Source organism: Rutilus rutilus (assembly GCF_951802725.1).
Source record: "Rutilus rutilus genome assembly, chromosome: 2".
Classification (NCBI taxonomy): Eukaryota; Metazoa; Chordata; class Actinopteri; order Cypriniformes; family Leuciscidae; genus Rutilus; species Rutilus rutilus.
In genome coordinates, this window is record NC_140210.1 from 35,222,084 (window position 1) to 35,245,456 (window position 23,373).

At 38.2% G+C, this 23,373-nt stretch overlaps 2 protein-coding genes and 1 long non-coding RNA gene across 5 annotated transcripts in view; 2 read left to right on the top strand and 1 right to left on the bottom strand.

Annotated features, from left to right (window-relative positions):
* The window catches only part of vwa11 (von Willebrand factor A domain containing 11), an 18,210-nt gene extending 4,547 nt beyond the window's left edge, over nucleotides 1–13,663 (top strand). Inside the window, exons 2-18 of the mRNA XM_084392048.1 lie at nucleotides 2,317–2,391; nucleotides 2,763–2,948; nucleotides 3,097–3,375; nucleotides 3,904–3,997; nucleotides 4,322–4,450; nucleotides 5,212–5,398; nucleotides 5,768–5,937; nucleotides 6,899–7,011; nucleotides 7,283–7,399; nucleotides 7,503–7,676; nucleotides 7,836–7,968; nucleotides 8,543–8,692; nucleotides 8,814–8,906; nucleotides 8,996–9,264; nucleotides 11,968–12,101; nucleotides 12,218–12,377; nucleotides 13,024–13,663. Coding sequence (XP_084248174.1) covers nucleotides 2,763–2,948; nucleotides 3,097–3,375; nucleotides 3,904–3,997; nucleotides 4,322–4,450; nucleotides 5,212–5,398; nucleotides 5,768–5,937; nucleotides 6,899–7,011; nucleotides 7,283–7,399; nucleotides 7,503–7,676; nucleotides 7,836–7,968; nucleotides 8,543–8,692; nucleotides 8,814–8,906; nucleotides 8,996–9,264; nucleotides 11,968–12,101; nucleotides 12,218–12,377; nucleotides 13,024–13,401 — 2,766 coding nt within the window. The 5' untranslated portion in view covers nucleotides 2,317–2,391 and the 3' untranslated portion in view covers nucleotides 13,402–13,663. The remainder of the gene's footprint in view (nucleotides 1–2,316; nucleotides 2,392–2,762; nucleotides 2,949–3,096; nucleotides 3,376–3,903; nucleotides 3,998–4,321; nucleotides 4,451–5,211; nucleotides 5,399–5,767; nucleotides 5,938–6,898; nucleotides 7,012–7,282; nucleotides 7,400–7,502; nucleotides 7,677–7,835; nucleotides 7,969–8,542; nucleotides 8,693–8,813; nucleotides 8,907–8,995; nucleotides 9,265–11,967; nucleotides 12,102–12,217; nucleotides 12,378–13,023) is intronic.
* On the bottom strand, nucleotides 13,259–22,263 carry LOC311280166. 2 transcript variants are annotated; one of them, XR_014625645.1, is made up of 5 exons: nucleotides 19,480–22,263; nucleotides 19,074–19,166; nucleotides 18,367–18,891; nucleotides 18,187–18,282; nucleotides 13,259–13,395 (listed from the first exon to the last, which is right to left on the bottom strand). It is a non-coding gene; the product is annotated as an uncharacterized lncRNA (long non-coding RNA). The 2 variants fall into 2 exon arrangements; XR_014625646.1 differs by having other exon boundaries at nucleotides 18,367–22,263.
* Nucleotides 22,264–22,409: 146 nt separating this feature from the next.
* Nucleotides 22,410–23,373, top strand: part of LOC311280136 (von Willebrand factor A domain-containing protein 7-like) — a 47,828-nt gene continuing 46,864 nt past the window's right edge. Inside the window, exon 1 of one of the 2 annotated variants that reach the window (XM_084392064.1) lies at nucleotides 22,410–22,541. The gene's annotated coding sequence lies outside the window, so the exon portion shown is untranslated. The remainder of the gene's footprint in view (nucleotides 22,542–23,373) is intronic. The other variant, XM_084392062.1, reaches the window with a different exon arrangement.

Sequence of the window (23,373 nt, forward strand, 5' to 3'; positions counted from 1 at the left end):
AGATGGGGCGACACTTAGACACAGGAGTGCAGAACCCAGCACGAAATATGTGATATGAACGATCTGATTCTCCGTTCTTCCCGTGGAGCAGTTCAGGGCTTTGGCCGTGTTATGGGCCCGAGAAAATAAGAGAAACCAGCACCCTCAGGAAACAAGAGGATGCAGCGTTTAACCGCTGTTTACCAAGCAAGCAAACATCGTGATCACCCTCTCAGCCAGCATGGCAGGGATTTGCATGCATAATACATATGTATAATGTATAATGTAATACATATGAATACATAATAAAGAATTTCTATTGCATCCAAGCCACAAGCTAAAGGTGATATACTCCCAGAGCATTAGAAGGCATAGGGTTGAAATTTCTCTCGCTTAAGCTTGAGAAGACTGCTTGTAGCGCTGGTGACAGCTAAGCGTGTGAGTGACTTACAGGCCCTGTCAATCAGCCTGTCTTGTTTGCAGGTTGGTTTCTTTTTGGCCTAACCCTGCTTTCGTACTTAAAGTCCAACTGAAATCAAAATTGACCCCATTTACTTTGTTAGCGCATATTACTAGTCTTGTGGTGAACAATTAATCCGTGCAAGTTAATACACAGAAAAAAATAGTTTGCCGTCGTAATCTTTAATCAAAGTCTGAAAAGTTGCTTCCGGTCTGGAATGGCGTTCCTTCTCTGATGACGTAGGTTTGACGGCTTGGTTTGGGAAACGCTTAACCACTCCCCTCAAACCGTTAGTCTGTAATGAGCGAGAGATGGAGAGGAGGAGCGCTAGAGTAAAACCCTGCCCTCTGTTCAATATTCCTTTTCATTGGGAAATACGTCACAACACTGGAGAAAAGTCGTTTGCAACTTCCGGTTCACGCGGACTTTAAAGTGGTGGACTCGGCATATAGATATCCAACTACGGAACTTTCCAACTTTCTCCGGAGGATAAGAGATTGAATTCGTTATATCCAGTAAGGGCGCTTCATGTGTACATGGAGAGGACAGCAGGTTTCAGAAAGAATGTTTGTAGCTGTTTGTGTCTAAGGCTACTCCTCACAAAGGGAAGCCGCTGTCCCACTGGAGAGATGTTGGACCTCTCCAGTAGGGGCATGGCTACATCATGTGCCTTACTCAGGGGAGTTTTGGTTCAGGCTATCTGTGCGGCAGCAAGTTGGGCTATGCCGCATACGTTTATGCTGTTTTATAGACTAAATGTGTCTGAGCCATCCTTATCACATGCCATATAATTGTTATGTATAGCATATGTTTTGCAATCCGGGAGTGGTCTATATCTCCCATAGTGAAAGTCAGAGCGAAGTTAGAAAGAGAACAATGGGTTACTTTACATAATTCTGGGTTCTTTGATTACAGAGTGAGTTGTTTCACCAACACTCCCCTCCTAGGAACGGGAATTAATCTCTCAATAATGACGTCAAAGACAGACGTGGTGTCACAGGAGCTTCCGTAGTTGGTCACGCCAAAAGCAAAATATATGAGTTGCTATTATACTGACAGCTAAAACAAAAAAGTAACTGATGCCACCTAATTTGCTCCATACAATTATTTTCAAGATTTTCCAAAAGTACAGTTTGTTAATGTGTAAAACTTTTTTTAATGAGGGTTAAAAATGACCAAATTTAGTTGGTAAACCTTTAAATAAAAGTAAGTAAATAATACAAGAATAAATATTGATGAGATTATTAACTAGTTAGTCACAATAATTTAGTACATAATTAATGCATAAGGGTCATTCTTTGAACCTGTAATGCCATACGGTCAATCATTTTATTTACTGAAGAACTTCCTGAAGTTTCTGGGACCTCGATGTGCGAGAACAGGTGTGGTCCTATTGTGGAATGTGAATATTGTTTCCAAAGATGATGATAAACTCTTTACTGGTAATAAAGTCATAAAGAAAATTTTAAAATTAAGCAATGTAGAAGTTTTTATGTGAATGGTCAAAGGTGGTTTTGTGGAGTGGATCCTCACTCAACGGTAAGCATCAGGTTAGTTTTATTACTGCTGTAGATGTTTACATTTTGGGGGGGATTTTATGTTTGTTAATGTTTAATGTTCATTTAACTTTGAACAAACTGTTGCCAGTAAATAGCATAAATTTAAATCTACAGTAAGCTGCATAACTACAGCAATTTTTTTTTACAGTGTAGGTATGATTTATACTTTTTGTGTGTGTGATATGATACAATATTTTAAAGGCAGCCATGCCTTAATAATATAATTCCTCCATAATGGTTAATCATTTGCTGAGGTCTGATTGCATGACAACTTCTGTACACTGTGAGGTAAGACATAATGTATATGTGTGTCATCAGAGCCTAACAAGGACCCATTATCACGGGACAGACAAGAGGAACCGAGACAGATTGAAGGTACCTTGAATGTAGAAGGTAAGAAATAAGGTCTATTATATATTCTATTGTATTCAATTTTCTATTCTATTATTTATGATTGATACATTGCCTTAGCATAATATATAATATAAATAATATAAATATATAATATGGGCCTATATAGAAACATTTTGTAATATTTTTAACTTGATTCCGCTCACTTCTCTCTAAAGATTTGAATTCCTTCTTTTTCCTTCAATTTGTCTACTGGTTAAGTAATTTTTTTCCCTCATGAATAAAAATAAAGAAGATTATTATTTTTTTATTTTTTTTAAAGCTTTTTTCCTTCATTTTTCTTAAGCTTTTTATTTTATTTTTTTGCACAGCACGCATTACTAAATTGCTCAATTTTATTCTTCTTGACTCAGATGATCATGAAGTCATTAGTACCCATTGTGGCCCTGATCACACTAGTGTCCAGGGTGCAGGCTTTTGTGTCAGTCGGGGGTAGCGGAAACACCCATGTGACCATTACTGGTTTTGCTGTGATGGAAAAGATCAAGGAGGTGTGTAAAGCAGTGGCTGAATCAGAAGGAAGAGAATTCAATCCGACGGTGAGTTTGTGTACAAGTATAGGGGCATACACATAAAAAGCACTATAAACATACCATAGAAATTGTGCGATTCTTCTGAAGACAAACAATAGCTTTGTTTTGAGAAATGTTTGATACATTGAATTAAAATGATTCTACTTTAACACAGGGCTCATCACCTGAAGAGCTGCTGCGTGCGTGTCTGGGCACGGCCACAGGTGAGGTTTCGGGTGCCAAGTTCCGTACGGCACTGAATCAGATCTACATGCAGAATGGATTTGTGGACCGTGATTTCATGGGCAGTGCACCACACCACTTCAATAATGAGGCCTTCGCTGAGGGGCGCAACCTCATCATTCAGGGAACTGCAGCCATAAAAGCAAATGTCCGCACTGACAACCTTCAATCTGCCAGAGAAACACTAGGGCGAGTGTGTCACACACTACAGGTGGGTGAGAGGGAGATACAGTCAGTGACTATGACAATCATATTGCTACAAAATTGCTCAAGGACATGGTTTCACTCATTAACAATGTGTTAACACATTCATAGTTATTATAAGAAATGCTTTTGTTTAATGTTGTCACATGTTTCTTTAAAAGAAACGTTCTCTAGCAAATCAAAAAACTTAAGCTTTCAATATTAATATTATGTTAAACATCCAGTTAATACATTTTGTCAACATTTACTTATATTAAAAATACAGGAACGCACACACATAAACAGTCTCATTTCATATAGAACCATACAAAAAATAAAGCATAAACTTTTCTTAATGACCAAGAAAATGGTTTCATTATTACAATTTATTATAAGAAATGCTTGGATGCTGGTTGTGACAATTTTCTCTGAAAGATGTGTTTTCAAGCTAAATTATGTATATATATAAAAAAATAAAACTTAAATATAACATAAGCTTTAATAGCTTTAATATTATGTTATGCATTATTCTTAATTCTTTTTTTTTTCTTTTCAGGATTTTTACAGCCACAGTAACTGGGTCGAATTAGGAAACAAAAGTCCATATGTCAACCTCATCCGACCGGATCTCAACATTGAGAACATTGCAGGTAGATAAAGCCAGCGGGTAAGATTTATGAGAGAGACTCACATGTGGAAATTAAATGTGATTACACCATTCTTTCAGTGTTGACATGTCCAATGTTCATGTGTAATAGCTCCTAAAAATCAATTTTTTAAATTGAAAACTAGAGATAAGTGAACAGATGACCTGGTGCATAACTGATAATAACAGGTTACACCAGAGAGTACTTATCATATTGTATGAGATTAATCTGTTGACTGTTCCTAAACAGCAATTAAGTAAATTAAGTGCGTGTTTGTGATGTATGTGTGTTGTATACTGCTGTAGATATGTATTTGTTCATGTGCAGAAGTTGCAATGCCAACATGCAGTGACTGTGCCAGTGGTACCTGTCCAAACCAGCTGCTGCCTGCTATTCTGAATGGGAAGTACCTCACTTCAGGATACATGGGCTTGTTCTCCTCTGACAAACCTCCAGGTGAGGAAACATATATAGGTTTATACCAGAAACACGCATGGGCATATATACTGTAAAAATGTAAGGTGAAGTCAAAATGTATAAGTAACTACTTCCACTGCTTTTTTAAGCTAACAGATTAACTTACAACAAACGCTAGTGTTTTATCAGCTTCTTAGAACGAGTGGTTTTAGGTTGTTATGTGTAAACAACTGAAAAATATTGCTGTGCAGGTAAACCTCACTCCCCTGATCTCAAGAGGTGCACTGGCAACTGCTGTCTTTAATGTCCTTGTTAGTGTGCCCGCCTCCCATGCCACACTGGTTCGAGTCCCACTCAAAGCGGGGAGAGTAGGACTGGAGGGGTTATATTGGTGCTGTGACCCGGATGGGAGTGAGGTTTAGGGGGGTGAGTGTAACGAAGGCCAGACAGAGAGAGCTGTGCAGGTAAACCTCACTCCCCTGATCTCAAGAGGTACACTAGCAACTGACACTAGAAACTCCTATCTTTAATGTCCTTGTTAGTGTGCCCGCCATCCACTCGAAGCGGAGCAAGACCTGAGGGGTTACATGAGCAGAGGCTGTATTAACTGAAACATTTCTAACTTTTACCAAATTTGAAAATATATCAACAGACAATTCAAAATGTGTTTGACAGATAAAAAATAAGATATCATCTGCGTTTCCCCACTTAAGAAACATTTTACAAAAGGAGAGAAAAATACTTTTAAATATTCTTAAGTGGCACAATTTCATTGTTTGTCTTTTATGTGTGTGTGAAAGGTAAATGTAGCCATGGTGGGGAGACTGATCTCAGCAGTACCCAGAATCCTCGAGGTGGGATCAGTAAAGATGAACGCCGTTCCCATAATGCTGATCTACACAATAATGCTGTGAACCTGGCATCTGAAGCCACCCTGGAGCTGCTGGAGGACATACGTGGAGCTGTAGGAAACAAGGACTACCTTCGGTATGGGGATAAATTCCTTTCTTAAACATTTAAGAGATATTATTACTTGCAAAGCTGGGAGCAAAATGTCAAGTTCTCTTAACAACTTGTTTTCTACACTACAATACTTTTACAATTAAAATGATGATTTCTGATGGATCATGTGACACTAAAGACTGGACTCATTACAGCAATAAATTACATTTTAATTTCAAAATAGTGCTGTTTTACTGTATTCTTGATCAAATAAACGTAGCCTTGGTGAGCATGTGGATAAGATCGACCCCAAACTTTTGAATGGTAGTGTATGTGGCATTCCTAATTTGAAAGTCTAAATAATATATATCACTAAAATCCATTAACCAGAATAATAATCTTTTCCTCCATCAGGCTGATGGGTATTGCACGATCTGCAGTGCTGGCTTTTGTGATTGACACCACAGGCAGTATGGCGAACGACATTGCAGAAGCCAAAAGAGTCGCCTTCAACATCATTGACAGTAAGAAAGGAACTCAAGATGAACCATCTGAATATATTCTGGTGCCGTTTAATGATCCAGGTGAGTGCAAAAAGGGTTTCCATTAAGCATTGGAATACGTAGCACATAGAAATACTTGGTAAAAATAAACCTTCTTAATTACACTAAACTGTTTTATTGAAACTTTTCATTACTGAATGCAATTTATAGCTGCAGTCTGTAACTTTTTTTGTGTTCAAAATTGACTAAATCATGAACCCATTTTCCAAACCGTGTTTTTGTCTTATTCTGAATCACTACTGAACACCTATAATAAGTGTTTATATTTTGACTATTTTAGATCGGTTGGGCCAAGTAGCCAAGTAGCCCACTACCTGCGTGACTCGTCATAGACATAAACAGATGTATGCAGTTCTGTGTATTAACCTCTAGAGCACTAAAAGTTATGGACTGCAGCTTTATAATAGGTTTATTTTAATAGCATCATTTGTTTGTCATCTTCAGTTTTTCCCCACAAAGTTTGTTGTTCTCAGTGAAGAAAACATGCAATTCTGCCTTAGAATTTGACCAAAATAAGGTACTTTGGTCACACTTTAGGTTAGGGTCCAATTCTCACTATTATCTACGCCATTTGCCTCAATAAACTCCTAATTACTGCTATTAATAGTTAGTAGGGTACTTGCTAAGTGTAGGTATTGGGTAGGATTAAGCGATGTAGAATATGGTCATGCAGAATAATGCATTTAATATGTCCTTTATATGTACTAATAAACAGCCAATATCCAAGTAAAATGCATGCTAATAAACAACTAGTTAAAAGTGAGAATTGGACCCTAAACTAAAGTGTAACCAGTACTTTTTGGAACAGCCTTCATTTTGATAATGTGCCTATATAGTGCCTTAAATTGTTGCCTCTGTAAGCAGCTCGCTTTGAATTTGGAAAAGAGCAATGATGTACTTTTTTTACTCTTATTATGGCAAAAGTGATCTATTTGTTTTGTTTTACAGACACTATTTGTATGAATTCTGTGTGTATTTGCAGATTTTGGACCACTAATAAGAACCACGGACCCAGATATAATGAAGTCAGAGATCTCCAAGCTCAAAGCTGATGGAGGAGGAGACACCCCAGAAATGTGCCTATCAGGACTTCAGGTACTGTGTTGTGTGGCCTTTTAGCCAATCAGCTCAATCGTCATATCTGATTAGCAACCACAATAGTCTCTAGTTAGAACTAATATTAGAATATTAAATATTATAATGAATATTATAGATAATCTGTGAACCTTCATCCACAACTAAATTGTCTGTATTAAGATCCATTCTCAGTTTGGTCAAAACACTAGCAGGAACATTACAAGGAATCAGTTTTGATTGACCACTCTACCTGGTTCTTCTCCTTTCTAACCTTCTGTCTCTTCCACAGTTGGCTCTAACAGGCGCTCCCTCCTCCTCGCATATATATGTGTTCACCGACGCTCCACCAAAGGATACATACCTGGAGAAAACCATCACAGCCCTCATCCGCAGCACCAAGTCTACGGTAATCTCTCTAACATTGTTTTAGTTTCAGTCTTTGCCATCAACCTTTTTAACCAGGCCTCCATTAGTTTCCCACTTTTCCATCCCTCCCCCTCTCTTTTCAGGTGTCGTTCTTCATGACAACATCAAGGAGGAGGAGAAGGGCATTGAAGGCATCGTCAGAGTTTCAGGTGTATTATGACGTGGCCTTGGCCTCTGGAGGACAAGCCATTGCGGTCTCCAAATCCAGCATCTCTCAAGCCACTGATATCATTGTTGATACCTCTACTTCAGCCCTGGTATGATCAGCATTTTATAGCAATTTTTGAACTGTATCCAAATATTTTGATTTGTAAACATCTCACAAACAAAACAGTTATAACAGCTTACTGGTATAAATGAATAAAGCCAAAGTTTTTTCCTTGCAAATGTTTGCACACTCTTTCTTTTTCTGTCAGGTGACAATTCTTCAGCGCTCCAGGGATCCAGGACGTGTGGAGAGTTTCTCCTTCCTACTAGATGAGTCTGTGTCCAACACTACTATCTACATCACAGGAAGTAGCCTCACATTCAACCTACGCAGCCCGACAGGTAAATTCAGAGGCACTTTAAATAGCAAATTTAACAATTAACTAATTGACAATACATTTATTTTACAATTTACAGACCCTATTAGCGGTTAAATTAAGACAAGCTGTCAAACATATTGAATTTCAGCTATCCCAACTAATTTAGATTATCTTCATTTCATCTTAGTCCAGGATAAGTCATAGTGTCATGCACGTTTTACCCAGGCTGCAAACAACTCTAAACATGAAATCTGTAACAGAAGATGAAATGAAAATCTGGTTTAGTCTCATGAAAGTGTGGTGGCAGCAACAGTACGTTGCACTGACTATATCTAATCTCTCCTAATGTTATGGATGGCAATAGCTAGAAAAACCTAGAAAACTCTGAAAACTAAATTAAAACTAACAATGTTAGAGTGAAATGTTAGAAGTTATAAAAAAAAAAAAAGTAAAAAAAATTTAAAACTAGAAAAACTTGTGAATTGATTGTGCTGTACTCATTTGATTGATTGTTGATTGTTATTATGCTCAGCTTCAATATAAGATATAAAAGTAAGTTCCTTCACTATTATCTAATGGGATGCACTTGCTTCCAGGTGTGTCTCAATCTAACACTGTTTCCAACGGACCTCTGGGAACAATTCAGAGTGTAGGAAACCTGCAACGGATCCAATTAAATGAAACTGATATGGGCCTGTGGCACATTGACATGACGACAACTCAGTCCTACACCATAAAAGTGATTGGTGAGCCATGATGTACACATTAAATAAACCAATGCAAAACTAAAGACTGAAGTCTTTGCCAACCTGTCTTTAGGCCTTTGTAATGTAGACAGTAAAAAAAAAAAAAATCTGCATTCTTCAGGTCAGAGTGCGATTACATTCATTTACGACTTTGTGGAGGAATTCAAAGGACCTCATCCTGGATATGCTGTCATTGATGGGCGGCCATCAGCAGGTTTGAACCGCTGTTGTGTTTAACTATGAATCGATTCTTATAAAGTTATTTGAATGGCAGTGTTAAAAGATTATTTGCTCTTTATTCAGGCTCACCGGTTAAGCTGCTACTAACACTGACTGGAGAGAAAGGTCCAGAGGTTCTAGAGGTGCATGAGGTCGCTCTCATGGAGGTGTCTGGGGTCAAAGTGTCTAATGGAACTATAGAGAAAATGGGTGGTGGAGATTTCCTAGTTACTGTGAAAGAAGTTCCAGAAGGAGAGTTTGTGGTCTTGCTGAAAGGAAAAGACAAGACCTTCTCCAGCCTGTTCCAGAGGCAGACCACCACACAGATGTCTCAGTCCAAAGTCACTGTCAAGGTACAAACTGCATTCTTTTTTGGAACTGTTATTTGATCTATTATGACATTCCCTCTGTTCCAAAACTTAGTGAGCTTTACCAAAAGGTAGATACAGTCTCTTCAGATATGCTGCCTCCTAAGATAACTCTTTTCATCTAGATTTGAAGGAATTATTGCATATATTCTTCACAGAGAATGGCATGACATTCCCAGAATGCATTGCACCAAGTTCAGTGGAAAAAATGAATCCAATAAACCCATGGTGGATGAGTGGAAAACACTGGGTTGCATTCATTAATAATTGCGTGGAATTTTCATTTTTTATTTATTTTTTTACGTTTGTAATCTTTTATCAAAATAACTTCTCTTCTCTTCTCTTCTCTTCTCTTCTCTTCTCTTCTCTTCTTTGAAGACGTGTTTATTGGCGTGACATATCATAGCTATAGCAAACCACAAACATCCACAGATTCGATCAAGTCCTGCCCTACATTTATTCTTGTTCGAAAAGCCATTTCACTCGGATATACATCTACAAAAAACAAGGAACTCCCGCACACTAGGTTTAGGAAACGGTGCTAATAAATTTTGATGCCCATTTGCAAGTACTGATAGTGTGCGGGAGTTCCTTGTTTTTTGTAGATTTTTTGACCTACAGTATTTGGTCTTTTTTTTCCCCACGCACCTACCCAGCAAACACATTTACCGTACGTTGTGGCAACATCTGTGGCACGTTGCATTTCACCTATGGCAACGTCGCTGTCTACGTGCTCGCAACATTGTAACAGCATAGAATTGTAAGACGCGGTAGGGCTGTAGAAACGTTGTTGCGCGGCATTCAGCAACTGAGAGACGACATTCTGACAAATTAAAAAAAATTATGGTAGATATAGATACATTTAGCATGTTATGTTTTGTGGTTAATTTTTAATTAATCATATGTTAGATAATTATATACTTTTTAAATATTGTTTATTGGCCTAACAGTAAATTCATTATAATCAACACCTGGCTCCAAGTGTACACTTTGAAGAGTAAAAATGACATAGAAGGTTAGCTAATTCAACTTTATTAAAACTGCATATTGTAATCAAATTGCACTTCCAAAAGTCAAACATTTGTAAAAAAAAAATAAAAAAAATAAAATAAAATATTTTACAGGGAGTGGACTAACGTTAACTAGCATGAGCAGACATGAGAAAATCTAGCAAAGAAACGAATGAGACGACAAATCAAAGGAAAAAATAAACAGGAGTGCAAGCAGTTACAAACATTATGATTTTTCTCTGTGCGTTTCCACAAAAAAAAAATAATGTGCAACAAGTAGGCTACATGCTTAAAGTCACTGCCTGTTCAAGGAGTGCTGAAATCAATTACTCATCATTAAAGTCATTTTGGCTTCATACATTTGGCATAAAGTTAAATATTTGTCATACCTGACCAGAAGATGTTCAAATAAATGTCACATTAGACAAGGAAGTTGTAGGTTGTGTTTGAATAATTACGTATCTTATTTAGCTGAGGTAAATTAAACGCAATTCTGACGTATCCTTGCTTGATGAAGAATGAGACGACACATGAGCCCAACAGTCAGTTGAAATTTAAAAGGCTGATTTTCGTGCTTCAGGGCAGTGACGAGTACATATGTTGTCCAGTGGTTGTCCAGACACCCTACGCACAACCTTAAGCAATGGCCCTGAACGGTGGTTTGATGTCAACATTGTGACAACGCTGTAACAACCTTCACCACACAACGTAGTTATAGCAACCTTTTGGCCATGTTGTTAAAACGTTGTTAGAAGGTTGGGTAAGTTGTGCCAACGTTCTGTGTTTGCTGGGTCGGTTGGACGGCCATTCTGGACTTTTCCAGAACGCACAGATTGTCAGTCCGTCCCTGAATCAAGTGGTTGTCCAGACATCTTAAGCCTGCTGGAACACACCAAGCCGACCGTCGGGCAGTTTTTGTGCGTCGGCCGACTAAATTTCCTCAGTGTGTTCCGCACCGACGGCTGAAATTGGTCCTCATCGGTTTCCCTTTTTGAATGACGAATATATGCAGAAATAGATAGTTGTCTCATTTACACGCAGGTGCACAACACGCATTCTAGCTAACAGTCGGCTGTAGTTCTCTCTGTGTGTTCAAGTGAAGCTATTTACCCCGACGAGGTGACAACACAATCGGCTTTCATCAGCGCTAGTTCGTCGCCGTCGGCTTGGTGTGTTCCAGGCTTTAGGCACAACCTTAAGCAATGGCCCTGAACGGTGGTTCAGTGTCAACACTGAGACAACTATAACAACCTTCACCACACAATGTAGCTATAGCAACCTTTTGTCCATGTTGTTAAAACGTTGTTAGAAGGTTGGGTACGTTGTGCCAACGTTCTGTGTTTGCTGGGTATCACCTGCAGGTGTGCGATGGTGTTTGCTAATTACTCGGATATACATCACAATAGGGAAGAAAAGACTATTGCAACTTGTGTGTCATGCCAACTTTAAGAACTGTTTTGTTAGCCTAGCAACATGCTAACATTAAAAAATCTATTGAAATCTATTGTGGTCGAGTCTCTCGTGTGGAAATCGGTCGCTTCTAAGGTTCCATAAAAGTTAGACCACTTCCTTTAGAAGGCAGTAGGCATCACTCAAGTTGTTTGAACAAATCTTTTTTAATAATAATGCTATTTTCTTGAATTTAATATCTTCTTTTGTTTTACCTCTCCATCTATAGGCAATAGCGGAGAGCTCCATGCTGCCAGGACAAGAATTTAAACTAAATTTTACTATTACAACCAATGGATCAAGCGGTACCTACACAATTCGTGCAAGGAATGACAAAACCATCCCTATGACACATCCATCAACGTAATTTCTCCACTTACTTCTCAAATCACTCAGTGATGATTGATGAACAAGTTTTTATAGCTTTTCTTATCAAGAGCAAAACTCTGATCCACAGTTCTGTTTCTTTGTCATCGCAGGCTCAATCTGGAGAGTGGCGGCAGTGCTCAAGGGACAGTGTCTCTCACTCCTCCTGCTGATACGGTCTCAGGCACAGATGTTACGCTAACCATCGAGGCAGAGGGACCTGGAGGAAGTGATTCTAACTATGCTGTCGTTCGCCTTTCTGTTCTCTCCAAGGTAACCTCACATGGTTTCAGAAAGGCTATATTTATAATGTGAATTTTTTTTCCCCAACAAACCACAAGCTTCACAAGTCATTACAGTCAAATTCTCTACTGATTTTGCAGTAGTGGCAACTCAACACTAAATAAAAAAAATGTGTGTACAAAAGCAAACAAAAAAGTTCTTAAGATCAAACAATTACATTTATTAGTCCCACAAACAATTCTAAATTATTACCTTAAAGAATAGGAACAGGGAAGATTTAGATCTCTAAATTTGTACATTTCAATGGCAGCCAATAATTCTCCACACAAAACTAATTGTGGTTAACCAATATTAAATATACCATTCAAGTTTGCGATCAGTATGATTTTTTAAAAATAAATTAATTATTTTATTTAGCAAGGAAGCGTTAAATTGACCCAAAGTGGGAAAAAATGTGTTATATTGTTACAAAAAGACTATTTACACTTCTTTGCACCAAAGAATCCACAAAAATATTAAGCAGCACAACTGTTTTTAACATTGATAATAAGAAATGTGTCTTGAGCACCATATCAGCATATTAGAATGATTCCTGAAGGATCTATAATATTATTTATATGCCAAGTTATTCTTCAGTAAGCTGTTGTTTTAACTCATCCTTTACTGTTCCGTCCAGGTGACTGACTTGACACCTCCAAAATGTGAAATTGTCGATGTACAGGGTACTTGCTACGCCTCCTCTTGCAGCTCATCAAACTGGGAACTGTCTGTCAACATCACAGACGGTAATGGCACAGGCATCGAGAGCATTTCCATCCAGCAAGGCAGTGGAAATTTTACCCAGAAGGAAGTGGAAGACAGTGTGATGGGTCTATATGAGGCCTCCTGTTGTTCAACTTCCGTAAATTTGTCCGCAGTTGACAAGGTCGGGAACGTGGGCAGGTGCAGTTACACCATGAAGTCTAGCGCAGGCTCTCGCCTCATCAGCATGTCCCTTCCTCTGTGGGCATCTCTGCTTTTATACGTTTTTCTACGTGACGCATTCCCTCTGTAATGACATGAAGTCCATCAACCAAATACACAATCATCCTATCATTCTCTTTCTCATCCCATATCCGTCTGTAAAAATATTTTTATAAAGCTTTCTCAGTGCTGTGAAATAATGTAAAGCAAAGCATTTCATCCCAAACAATCCATTATCGCCAGAACCTAAGAAAAACTTCAAAGATCGGCTGTACGATCTCTGATTACGACACAGCTGTTATATTGTGTTATGTTTATCAAAATAAAACTGATAAAAAACTAGTCGCTTCCTTTCTTGACCGTGATTCATGGATGAATGGACTTCGCGGCAGATTAACTTCAAAGGATGGTAGGTATAGTGAGATTAGTTGGCTCTCTCGCTTCCGCTCTAACTCTATTGATCGTGGTTCATGTATGAATGTTTAGCACTTCAGAAGAATGGTAGGAGACAAGAAGTTATGTTAAATAGACCTACTGGCAGAGCGTCTTTGAGAGCCGAACATATTTACACCATTAAAGTCCCACTGAAGTACCTTGGAACGCGCTGCTTTGTGTGATGCATTGACGTAATTTCCACTGAAACAGGAAGCTAAGGCTGGACATTTTGAATGGCTCCTCTCCCTTTTTAAATAGCCAATAGCATTTAGTTTATCTCACAGACTGCAAGTTGTACTTGACAGCACCATGGAAGCGAATCCGTGCGCTGATGATATGTTGGATTCAGTAGAGGAGTGAAAATTCTAGCCATTTCATTCATTCAAACGTAATAAAACTCAAGTGTTTGAGCAACCCAACACATATTGCAGTTTGTATTGGTGGTATTTATAGCATAGGTGGCAGAATCATAGATATCATATATAAAGGCTAGATGTCTCGTGCGCACTGCTGGCCAATGGAGGTCGACGTCCGCACGTGGCGGCCATCTTGCCACAGTGTACTCGCTCACTACTTCAATGGTGCATGTACTTTTAAATATCCATAACTTGCTCATTTTTCTACCGATTTTCAAACGGTTTGGTTTGTTATAAACGTCAGAGATGTAGTTATGACACTGCATACATACACTGCATACATATGAAAAATTATAACATACATGTTCAAGCATTCGGAATTATAGCCACGTTAATAACGTTTGTAAGAAACCAAACCGTTTGTAAATCCGTCAAGATTTCAGCGAGATAAGAGGATTTGTGTGCGTGCTGATCATTCACCTTAATGCACAGAGCACTGTGACAAGATGGCCGAACGATGATGCCGGAAGTGACTGCGCCATAAGACATCTAGCGTTTATATATGATATCTATGGGCAGAATGCTTTAGATTCTAGAGAGCATTTGATTGGATAGAAGATGTTTTTTTTTTTTTAATCATCTTTATTGCTAAAAAAGGGTACAAATCACAGGTGACTAACCAAAATATTCATAACAACATACAAGATTATAGTATGTATACAGATTACAATACAATATTGCCAGGGGAAGCTTATGTGCCATTACAAAGAGAAAGAGGACCATATGTTGACAGTTTTAACTGCCTTTTTGTTGTTGGAGCTAGAAATCAAATTAATGTATGTACAACTTCATGGAGAAAAAATACAAAATTAGTTTTTTTAGTGCTGAATTTACATTTATGAATGTGAAATTTTGGCAAAAGAATTAATAAATTTATAATGAGGTACATATTTTCTTTACTTTGACTTCTATAAAAGCAAAATACAACATTCATCCACAATAAGGTAAAGTCTTTATAAATATGGTCAATGATGAATCTGCTGAAGTTTTGCCAAAATATTCTGGTCTGTGAGCAATACCAAAAGAGGTGCAAAACAGTTTCTGGGTGGTCTTCACAAAAAGAACAGTTTATATTGATGTCTCTTTTAAATGTAACCATGTAATGGTTAGCAGGGTAATATCTGTGAATTATTCTGAACGACACTTCTTTCACCTTGTTTACTATCTAGTATCTGTGAGGAATCATCCAAACCTTTTTCCAGTCAGTGTCATTTACAAATCGGTTCCAATAAAATGTAACATTTGGAATAGAAACAATTTCTTTCTGAAATAATGCACGAATGTTCTTATTATTTTGAGGATTTTTCCAACTGGTGATTCAGCCACATCGGGGAGGGAGACAGAAGTAAGTGGAAGTCTGCCAGTATACCTAAAAAGCATGACTGTGCCTGATGGAATGGTGTCAAATACAATAGCAAATTCTCTTGGCGTAACTGGAATGTTATATGTTGATAAAAACTCTCTATAGGAGAAAACTCGCCCCTCTCCATTAAATAGCTGGTCCACCAGCAGAATCTGATTGAGTACCCAATTCTCAAAAAAGAGTGACTTATATAGTTCTTATATAAAATATCTCTGTTATTCCAAATTAGATACCTGTGAGGTGAGAAGTTATATGCTTATAAATTAGGCTACGTTCACACTGCAGGGCTTAATGCTCAATTCCGATTTTTTGAAAAAATTCGATTTTTTTGCAAGGCCGTTCACATTTCCAATTAAATGCGACCTTTTGTGATCTCCTGTGTGAACGTGAAATGACCCAGAAGTGACCCGCATGCGCAGAAGAGTACTCAACGGTCACCGACGTCACTTGTTGTTTGCGGAAGTACTGTAACTAAACTTTAACTAACTGTGATTCTCTCTCTCTCACACACACACACACACACACACACACACATGAGCGCGCGCAGCAACCGTTACACAAGAGCCAGACAGCAGCCGCTGACCTATCTAATATCAGATTCAGCACAAATAAGTTAACATAACGTATAATGGCCGTGGGCTTTTTTTTTCTTTTTTTTTTTTTAACGGGCTCGTCGAGGTCGACCCGTTCGGCAGATTTACCTCAGCTCGACGAATATGCAGTCCGTTTTCAAACCGACGACTACTTCAATGCAGAATTATGACGTTTTTCGCGTATCAATGACGTGCGGGTCGGATATATGCGACCTGGCCGTTCAGACTGAAGTCGCATTTCAAAAGATCGGATATGCATCGGATTTGGGACCACATACCCAAGTGGCCTGGGTCGCATTTGAAAAGATCGGATCTGTGTCGTTCAGACTGTCATGAAAAGATCAGATACAGGTCGCATAGGGGCAAAAAAATCGGAATTGGGTCGTTTCAGCCTGCAGTGTGAACGTAGCCTTAGAGACCAAGCTAAAAGGACCTGCTTGTTGAAAGTGGACAGTTTTACAGGGAGTTTGTCCACATTGTAGTAACAGTTCAAAATAAAGCCCAGACCAAAGCGAGAGAATATATAGTGGGGAATAAAATTCTAAATCGAGACAGGGTTTTTAAGAAAATGCTTAGCCCAATTAATCTTAAAGATATTATTTAGGGTATTGAAGTCCAAAAAGTTGAGCCTACAAGATTCATAATTATTCATAACAACACTTTTTTTGATATAATGGGTAAGATTTTTCCAAATGTAGCCAAAAAGCATTCTATCAATGTCTTTACAGATTTTACTGTCCAGGTCTAAAGAGAGAGCTGCGTATGTAAGCCGGGATATCCCTTCAGCCTTGGTAAGCAACACTCTGCCTTTTAGAGATAAGTCCCTTTGCAACCACTGGTTCAATTTGTTCAATGAGTTTTTTTAATAATTGGAGAGAAATTTAACGGACATCTCATTTTCTGATCTTTAGAAATAATAATACCTCCTAAGTACGTAACTTCTTCCTTGATCGGAATGTTGCAAATAGTTTGTATATTACAATCTTTTAAAGGCAACAGTTCACATTTAATATTTAGGTATAGACCAGAGGCCTCTGAGAACTGGTTAATTACTGAATGGGGACAGGTATCTGGTTTGCATTTTTTTAAAAGGATTGTGGTATCGTCAGCAAGCTGACTGATGATGATATCCCTACCCGCTAGAAATTCCTTGTATAGCACTGTTACCGACATGAGTTGTGAGAATTTGCATACAAAGTAAAAACAGATAAGGGGAAATCAGGCATCCCTGACGAATGCCCCGTTCCAGATTAAATCTAGGGGAAGTTGCATTTTTCAGTTTGATAGAGCTATTGCCATTAACATATAAGGTTTTAATCGCTTTGCAGAAAAAGTCCCCAAAAACAATTTTCTCTAAAGATAGAAAAATAAATTGGTGTTCTATTGTATCAAAAGCCTTATAGAAATCTAAGAGGAGGATGAAGCCATCTTCAGATATCAAATCAGAGTAGTCAAAAATATCTAATACTAGTCTAGTCTAATATGGTTAGAGATGTGCCTGTTCCTCATAAAGCCTGATTGTGTCTCATCTATAATTGTGTCAAGAGTTTCTTTAATTCTCCTGGCAAATATGGACGCTTTCTGTGAATATATTGGTTCAAAGTTCAAATCTGTGAATATACTGCCAACTTCACTTGATCCTTGAGTTAAGCACTGACCGCATTTCTTTATATTTGAGTCCAAGTTCAAACACTATGAAATACTCAATTGTTAATGTAGGCCTACGGAGCTGTCTGAAACACTGCCAGCGGGACATTAAACAGGAAGTGTATGTCCGAGCTCACAATAGTTTTTGCGAGGGAAGGGAATGCAGAAGTTTTGTGAGGGAACACAAATATCTTTGCGAGGGAACGCAAAATATTTTTTTAGACCACCACGTCACTTTAGTTTAGGGGCTCCGTAAGATTCTGTATAAATTCTGTAAAACAAAAAAGTTATTATTATTATTTTTATTTTTTTTGTGAAATGGAGATCGCAATTCTCCCTCGATTCTTAAAAAAACAAACAAAAAAAAACCTCCAGACAACTAAACAACATACACAACAAACACTAATTTTTAAAACACTCACTTGTCGCCACCTCCTGGAGTTGGATACAGAGATTCGAACTTATCTCCACGGCCAGAGTGGGATAACCGAGAAATCCAAGAAGGTGCAGGTGCAGTTCTGCATGTTGCAGGGGAAGAGGCTATTTAAAGTCTGTAACACAAAATACAAGTACTGACTTCTGTAAACCTCATAAAAACTTACCGTACATTCGACGTGTTCTTCATGCCCTCGCGGAGAATTGTAGGCTATATGGCATAAAATATCAATTAAGAGGCAGACTGCTGAGAGAGGCAGACCTCTCACTTGAAAACGCCATCGACATCTGTAGGGCCAGTTAGATTACATCAAGTCAGATGAAAGTGCTGAACAACGAGATGGAGATACACAGTGAAGCCAAGGAAACGAGATGGTAAATCGGATCAGAGTGTGCTGACAAAAAAAAAGAATTCAGCAAATGTGGCTACAAGCATGGATATAGAAATTGTCCTGCTTTTGGGAAAACATGTAAAAACTGTCAAAAGAGAAATCACTTCACTAAAATGTGCACTTCCAAGAGCCATATGAGTCAGAGTAAAAGAATGCACAGTTGAACAGAGCGAGAATATGTTCAGTGGAACAGTACAGCAAGAGCAGGTCAAAGATATCTATTACATTTCAAAATGAAAAAGATTGGACTGAAACTTACCCAGGCCACAAGATGGAGCCATTAGGCAAGAAATCGCTCACCTGTGAGGACATGGGATAAACGAACAAGATTGTATTTGAAATCATACAGAGAGATGCACCAGCAATTATTGGACATGCTGCCTGCCAAAAGTTAGGCATGGTAAAAAGGCTGTATCAAGTTGAGAAAAATAATGACATTCTCAAAGAGTTTGATGATCTGTTTGTAAGACTAGGCTGCTTACCCAGTGAACACCACATACAAATAAACACAGACATCAGTTGTGCATGCATAGAGGAGGATCCCAGTAGATTTCAAAGATAGAGTAATCAAATACCTACAAAGAATGGAACAGATGGGAGTTATTGTAAAGCAAACTGAGCCTACTGTGTGGGTCAACAGCATGGTCACCGTGGTCCCACCAAAAAAAAAGTACATATGCATGGACCCCAGAGATCTAAATAAAGTGATACAATGAGAGCACTATCCAATGTTAACTGTAGAAGAGGTGGTCTCAAGAATGCCAAACGCGAAGTACTTCTCAGTACTTGATGCAAATCAAGGCTTCTGGCAAACCAATCTGGATCAAGAGAGTTTAAAATTATGTACGATGAACACACCCATTGGACGATATCGTTTTCTTTGCTTACCCTTCGGGATCTCTTCAGCATCAGAGGTTTTTCAAAGGTCCATTACAGCCCAAATGATAGAAGGCCTGGAAGGTGTTGTGAACATCATTGATGACTTATTGGTGTGGAGTTACACAGTTGAAGAGAAGGGAAAGGGAAAATAATCTAAAATTAAACAGAAACAAATGCAAAATCAGAATGACGGAAATCAAATACAGCAGGCACATCCTCAGTGCTCAGGGACTAAAGCCAGATGAAGAAAAGATTAAAGCAGTAATTCAGCTACCAACACTAGAGGGCAAACAGGAGCTGCAAAGATTTCTTGGGATGGATTAATATTTGGCTAAATATATCCCCAACTTGTCTGACATCAGTCCACCTTTGAGAAGATTGCTGGAGAAAGAGACATCATGGCACTGGGAAGCTCAGAAGAGAAGTTTTGAAAAACTCAAACAGATGATTACTCACAGTCCAGTCCTGAAGTTCTATGATGTCAGCAAGCCCCTAACACTGTCGGTGGACGCAAGCTCAAAGGGGATTGGAGAGGTGATCTTACAAGAAGGAAGGCCAGTGGCCTATGGGTCTACAGACCTGAGTGACTGTCAGAGCAGATACACACAAATAGAGAAAGAGCTGCTCGCCGTTGTATATGGATGTGAGAAATTCCACCGGTACGTGTGTGGGAAAGAAATCACAACTGAAAGTGACCACAAACCGTTAGAAAGCATCTTCAGAAAGCCGTTACATCAAGCTCTGATGAGACTTCAGAGAATGCTTCTACGTCTGCAGAGGTACAATCTCAATGTAACATACAAACCTGGGAAAGAACTAGCTGATGCTCTGAGCCGTGTGTAACAGGTACAGAAAGTGTACTGTTAAATGTATGTATAGTTTATTAGAATTCTCACAAAATTGTTCGTTTACATGTACCTGATATGACTGCCTAAGTGAAATGAGTACCTTTCCCTTTAATTGATGTGATGTCATGAGTCAATACAATTTCCTGTTCTGTCCCCTCCTCTTCGCATAGGTGACGCACTGAAGAGGTGAGGTAATTTTGGGCTCCTGTTAATCTAAATTAATCTTTATTTTAATCATTGCTTTTATGTCTATATTTTCACTCTATGTATATAATATTATTTTACCTATCTGTGTGGTTATTTTTGTCATTTCACACCGATTGAGATATTTTTGCATCTGAGCCTAAATGTGAAACGAGAGCACATGTGACAACTGTACATCACATTTGTTTTATAGAGTTAAAGAGGGCGAATCTCACTAAGAGGCTGATTACATTTGTTTGTACATCAGGTATGTTCTCTGTTATATGCATTTTATTGTTATGTGATTTATTCCTCTTTGCATTGGTGACGCACTGAAGAGAGTTAAAGAGGGCGAATCTCACTAAGAGGCTGATTACATTTGTTTGTACATCAGGAATAAAAGATCGGTGAAACTGCGAATGCTGTCTTGTTCTTCTCATATCAACCAAAACACAACACAGACAACAGACCAGTTACACGTGCTTAAAGGGATAGGCCTACTCCACTTTTTTTGGAAATAGGCTCATTTTACACCTCCCCCAGAGTTAAACAGTTGAGTTTTACCGTTTTCGAATCCATTCAGCCGAACTCCGGGTCTGGCAGGACCACTTTTAGCATAGCTTAGCATAGATCATTGAATCGGACAAGACCATTAGCATCTCTCTCAAAAAAATGACCAAAGAGTTTAGATATTTTTCCTATTTAAAACTTGACTCTTTTTTTTTTTTTTTTATTATTTATTTGATTGGGACAGTGCAATTTAATGAACATAACATGGAGTACATGCATGTAAAAATGCCGGATTTTAGCCAAGGGCTAATTTCCATCCGTAGTCCCACGGGCTAGGATCACACAACTAACAAAAACAGTACAGAATAAAGTTACATAGTTCTGTAGTTACATTGTGTACTAAGACCGACGGAAAATGAAAAGTTGCGCTTTTCTAGGCTGATATGGCTAGGAACTATACTCTCATTCCTGCGTAATAATCAATAAACTTTGCTGCCGTACCATGAGTCCAGCAGGCGTGATGATATGATGCAGCGCCTGAAAATAGTCCCCAGCTCGGTAACTTCCAATGTGACCGGGACTAAGTTTGTCTAACCTATTAGACCTATTTTCAGGCGCTGCGTCATATCATCAAGTTTCTTGATTATTACGCAGGAATGAGAGTATAGTTCTGAGTATAGACAGTGGAGCTCTGAGGGGGACGAATGGGAGGAATTAGGAGGTAATGAGGAAGTCATTGCTGTCACAAAAAAGAGAAAAAATTATTTTATTACAGACAACTGAAATGAAGCACATAGATCAACAAATGAAACCTTTATTATGTGTGTTTGAAATGGGTTTCTTTCTTAAAGTTTAACATCTGTAGGATTCTAAGATGGGGGTCTTCAACCGGGGGTCTGCAATGGTATTATAGGGGATCTGACATTATTGTTTTATAGTTTGATCTGATATTTTTTTGAAAAGAAGTCTCTTATGCTCACTAAGGCTGCATTTTTTTATACAAAAATACAGTAAAACAGTAAAAATGTGACGTACTTTTGCAATTTTAAATACCTACTCTATTTTAATATATTTTAAAATGTCATTTATTCCTGTGATGGCAAAGCTGAATTTTCAGCATCATTACCCAGTTTTCAGCATCACATGATCCTTCAGAAATAATTCTTATGCTGATTTGGTACTCTAATTTTGTGCAAAAAAACACAAAAAACAGTTACTTTGACAGTGACAATATTAAGTTAACTAAGTAGATCACAAAGTTCAATGCAGATGACTAAAAGAGTTTACACATTTCTTACAACAGAAAATTTACCAACAATTTCAAAAAAGAGGAAGGGAGAAGTAGAGATTGTGTAATCAAGCAAATAGGAAGCTAAGGTGAATAATGACAATCAGATGAGCAAACTCTGTCTACTGAACTGTCTTAGTCTCTTAACTGTGTTAGTCCTGTCTGTGAGGTTTCTGCTGTTGCTATTTTGACTTCACAACACTTTCATCCAAGACCTCTCTAAAAAAAAACATCATCGTGAGGTATGTACAAATTTTGTTATCAGTTTATGCATGTGCGTGGATGATCGTAAGCGTTTTGAGTTAAAGCATTTATCATTATTTTGTTTTTATCTTGTTATTTCTTGAGTCCAAAAACCGCATGCAGACCAAGTCTATGTTTACCAACAAATTCACACATTCTCTTGCTTAGTATTTAGAGCACATCAATATTACATTAGTTCACAGTGTCTATAAACATAACATTAAAAAGGCTTTAACAACACATTTATAGTGTTGCTGGGCTCGAGATTCATTGGTAGGCTTACAGTATAATTGTATTAAACAGGAACTGTGCATCTCTCACTCTTGCGTAATAATTGATGGTTTAGTAGAAATGATGACTGTGTGAGATCAAACACTCATCTGCATCATCAATTATAAGGGTTGTCTGTTATTATTCCTTAGGAAAATCTTGGTGTTGATGTTCAGTTTCATTCATGACTGATAATGGATCTAATTCTTTCCTAATTTTTTCCTTGGAAAAAGTATCTTGCCATGCGGGGCACTTGAGCGTGTGGAAAATCTTGGTGTTGATGTTCCGTTTCATTCATGACTGATAATGGATCTCATTTTTTCCTTGAAAAAAGTAGTTTGCCATGCAGGGCACTTGAGCATGTCACTGCCTGCCCTCTCCAACAACATACTTGGAAAACATGGCAAGGGTTGTGGGAAGAGCAAAGAATCAAAGAGCTGAAAGAATTCAGTGATTGTATAGACAAACAATTGGTCAAAATGGGTTTTGTTTATGACATACAATGGGGTCCAACAATTTGAGATCACTGTAGTCTGCTTCCTTTATGCTTCTATTTTGCTT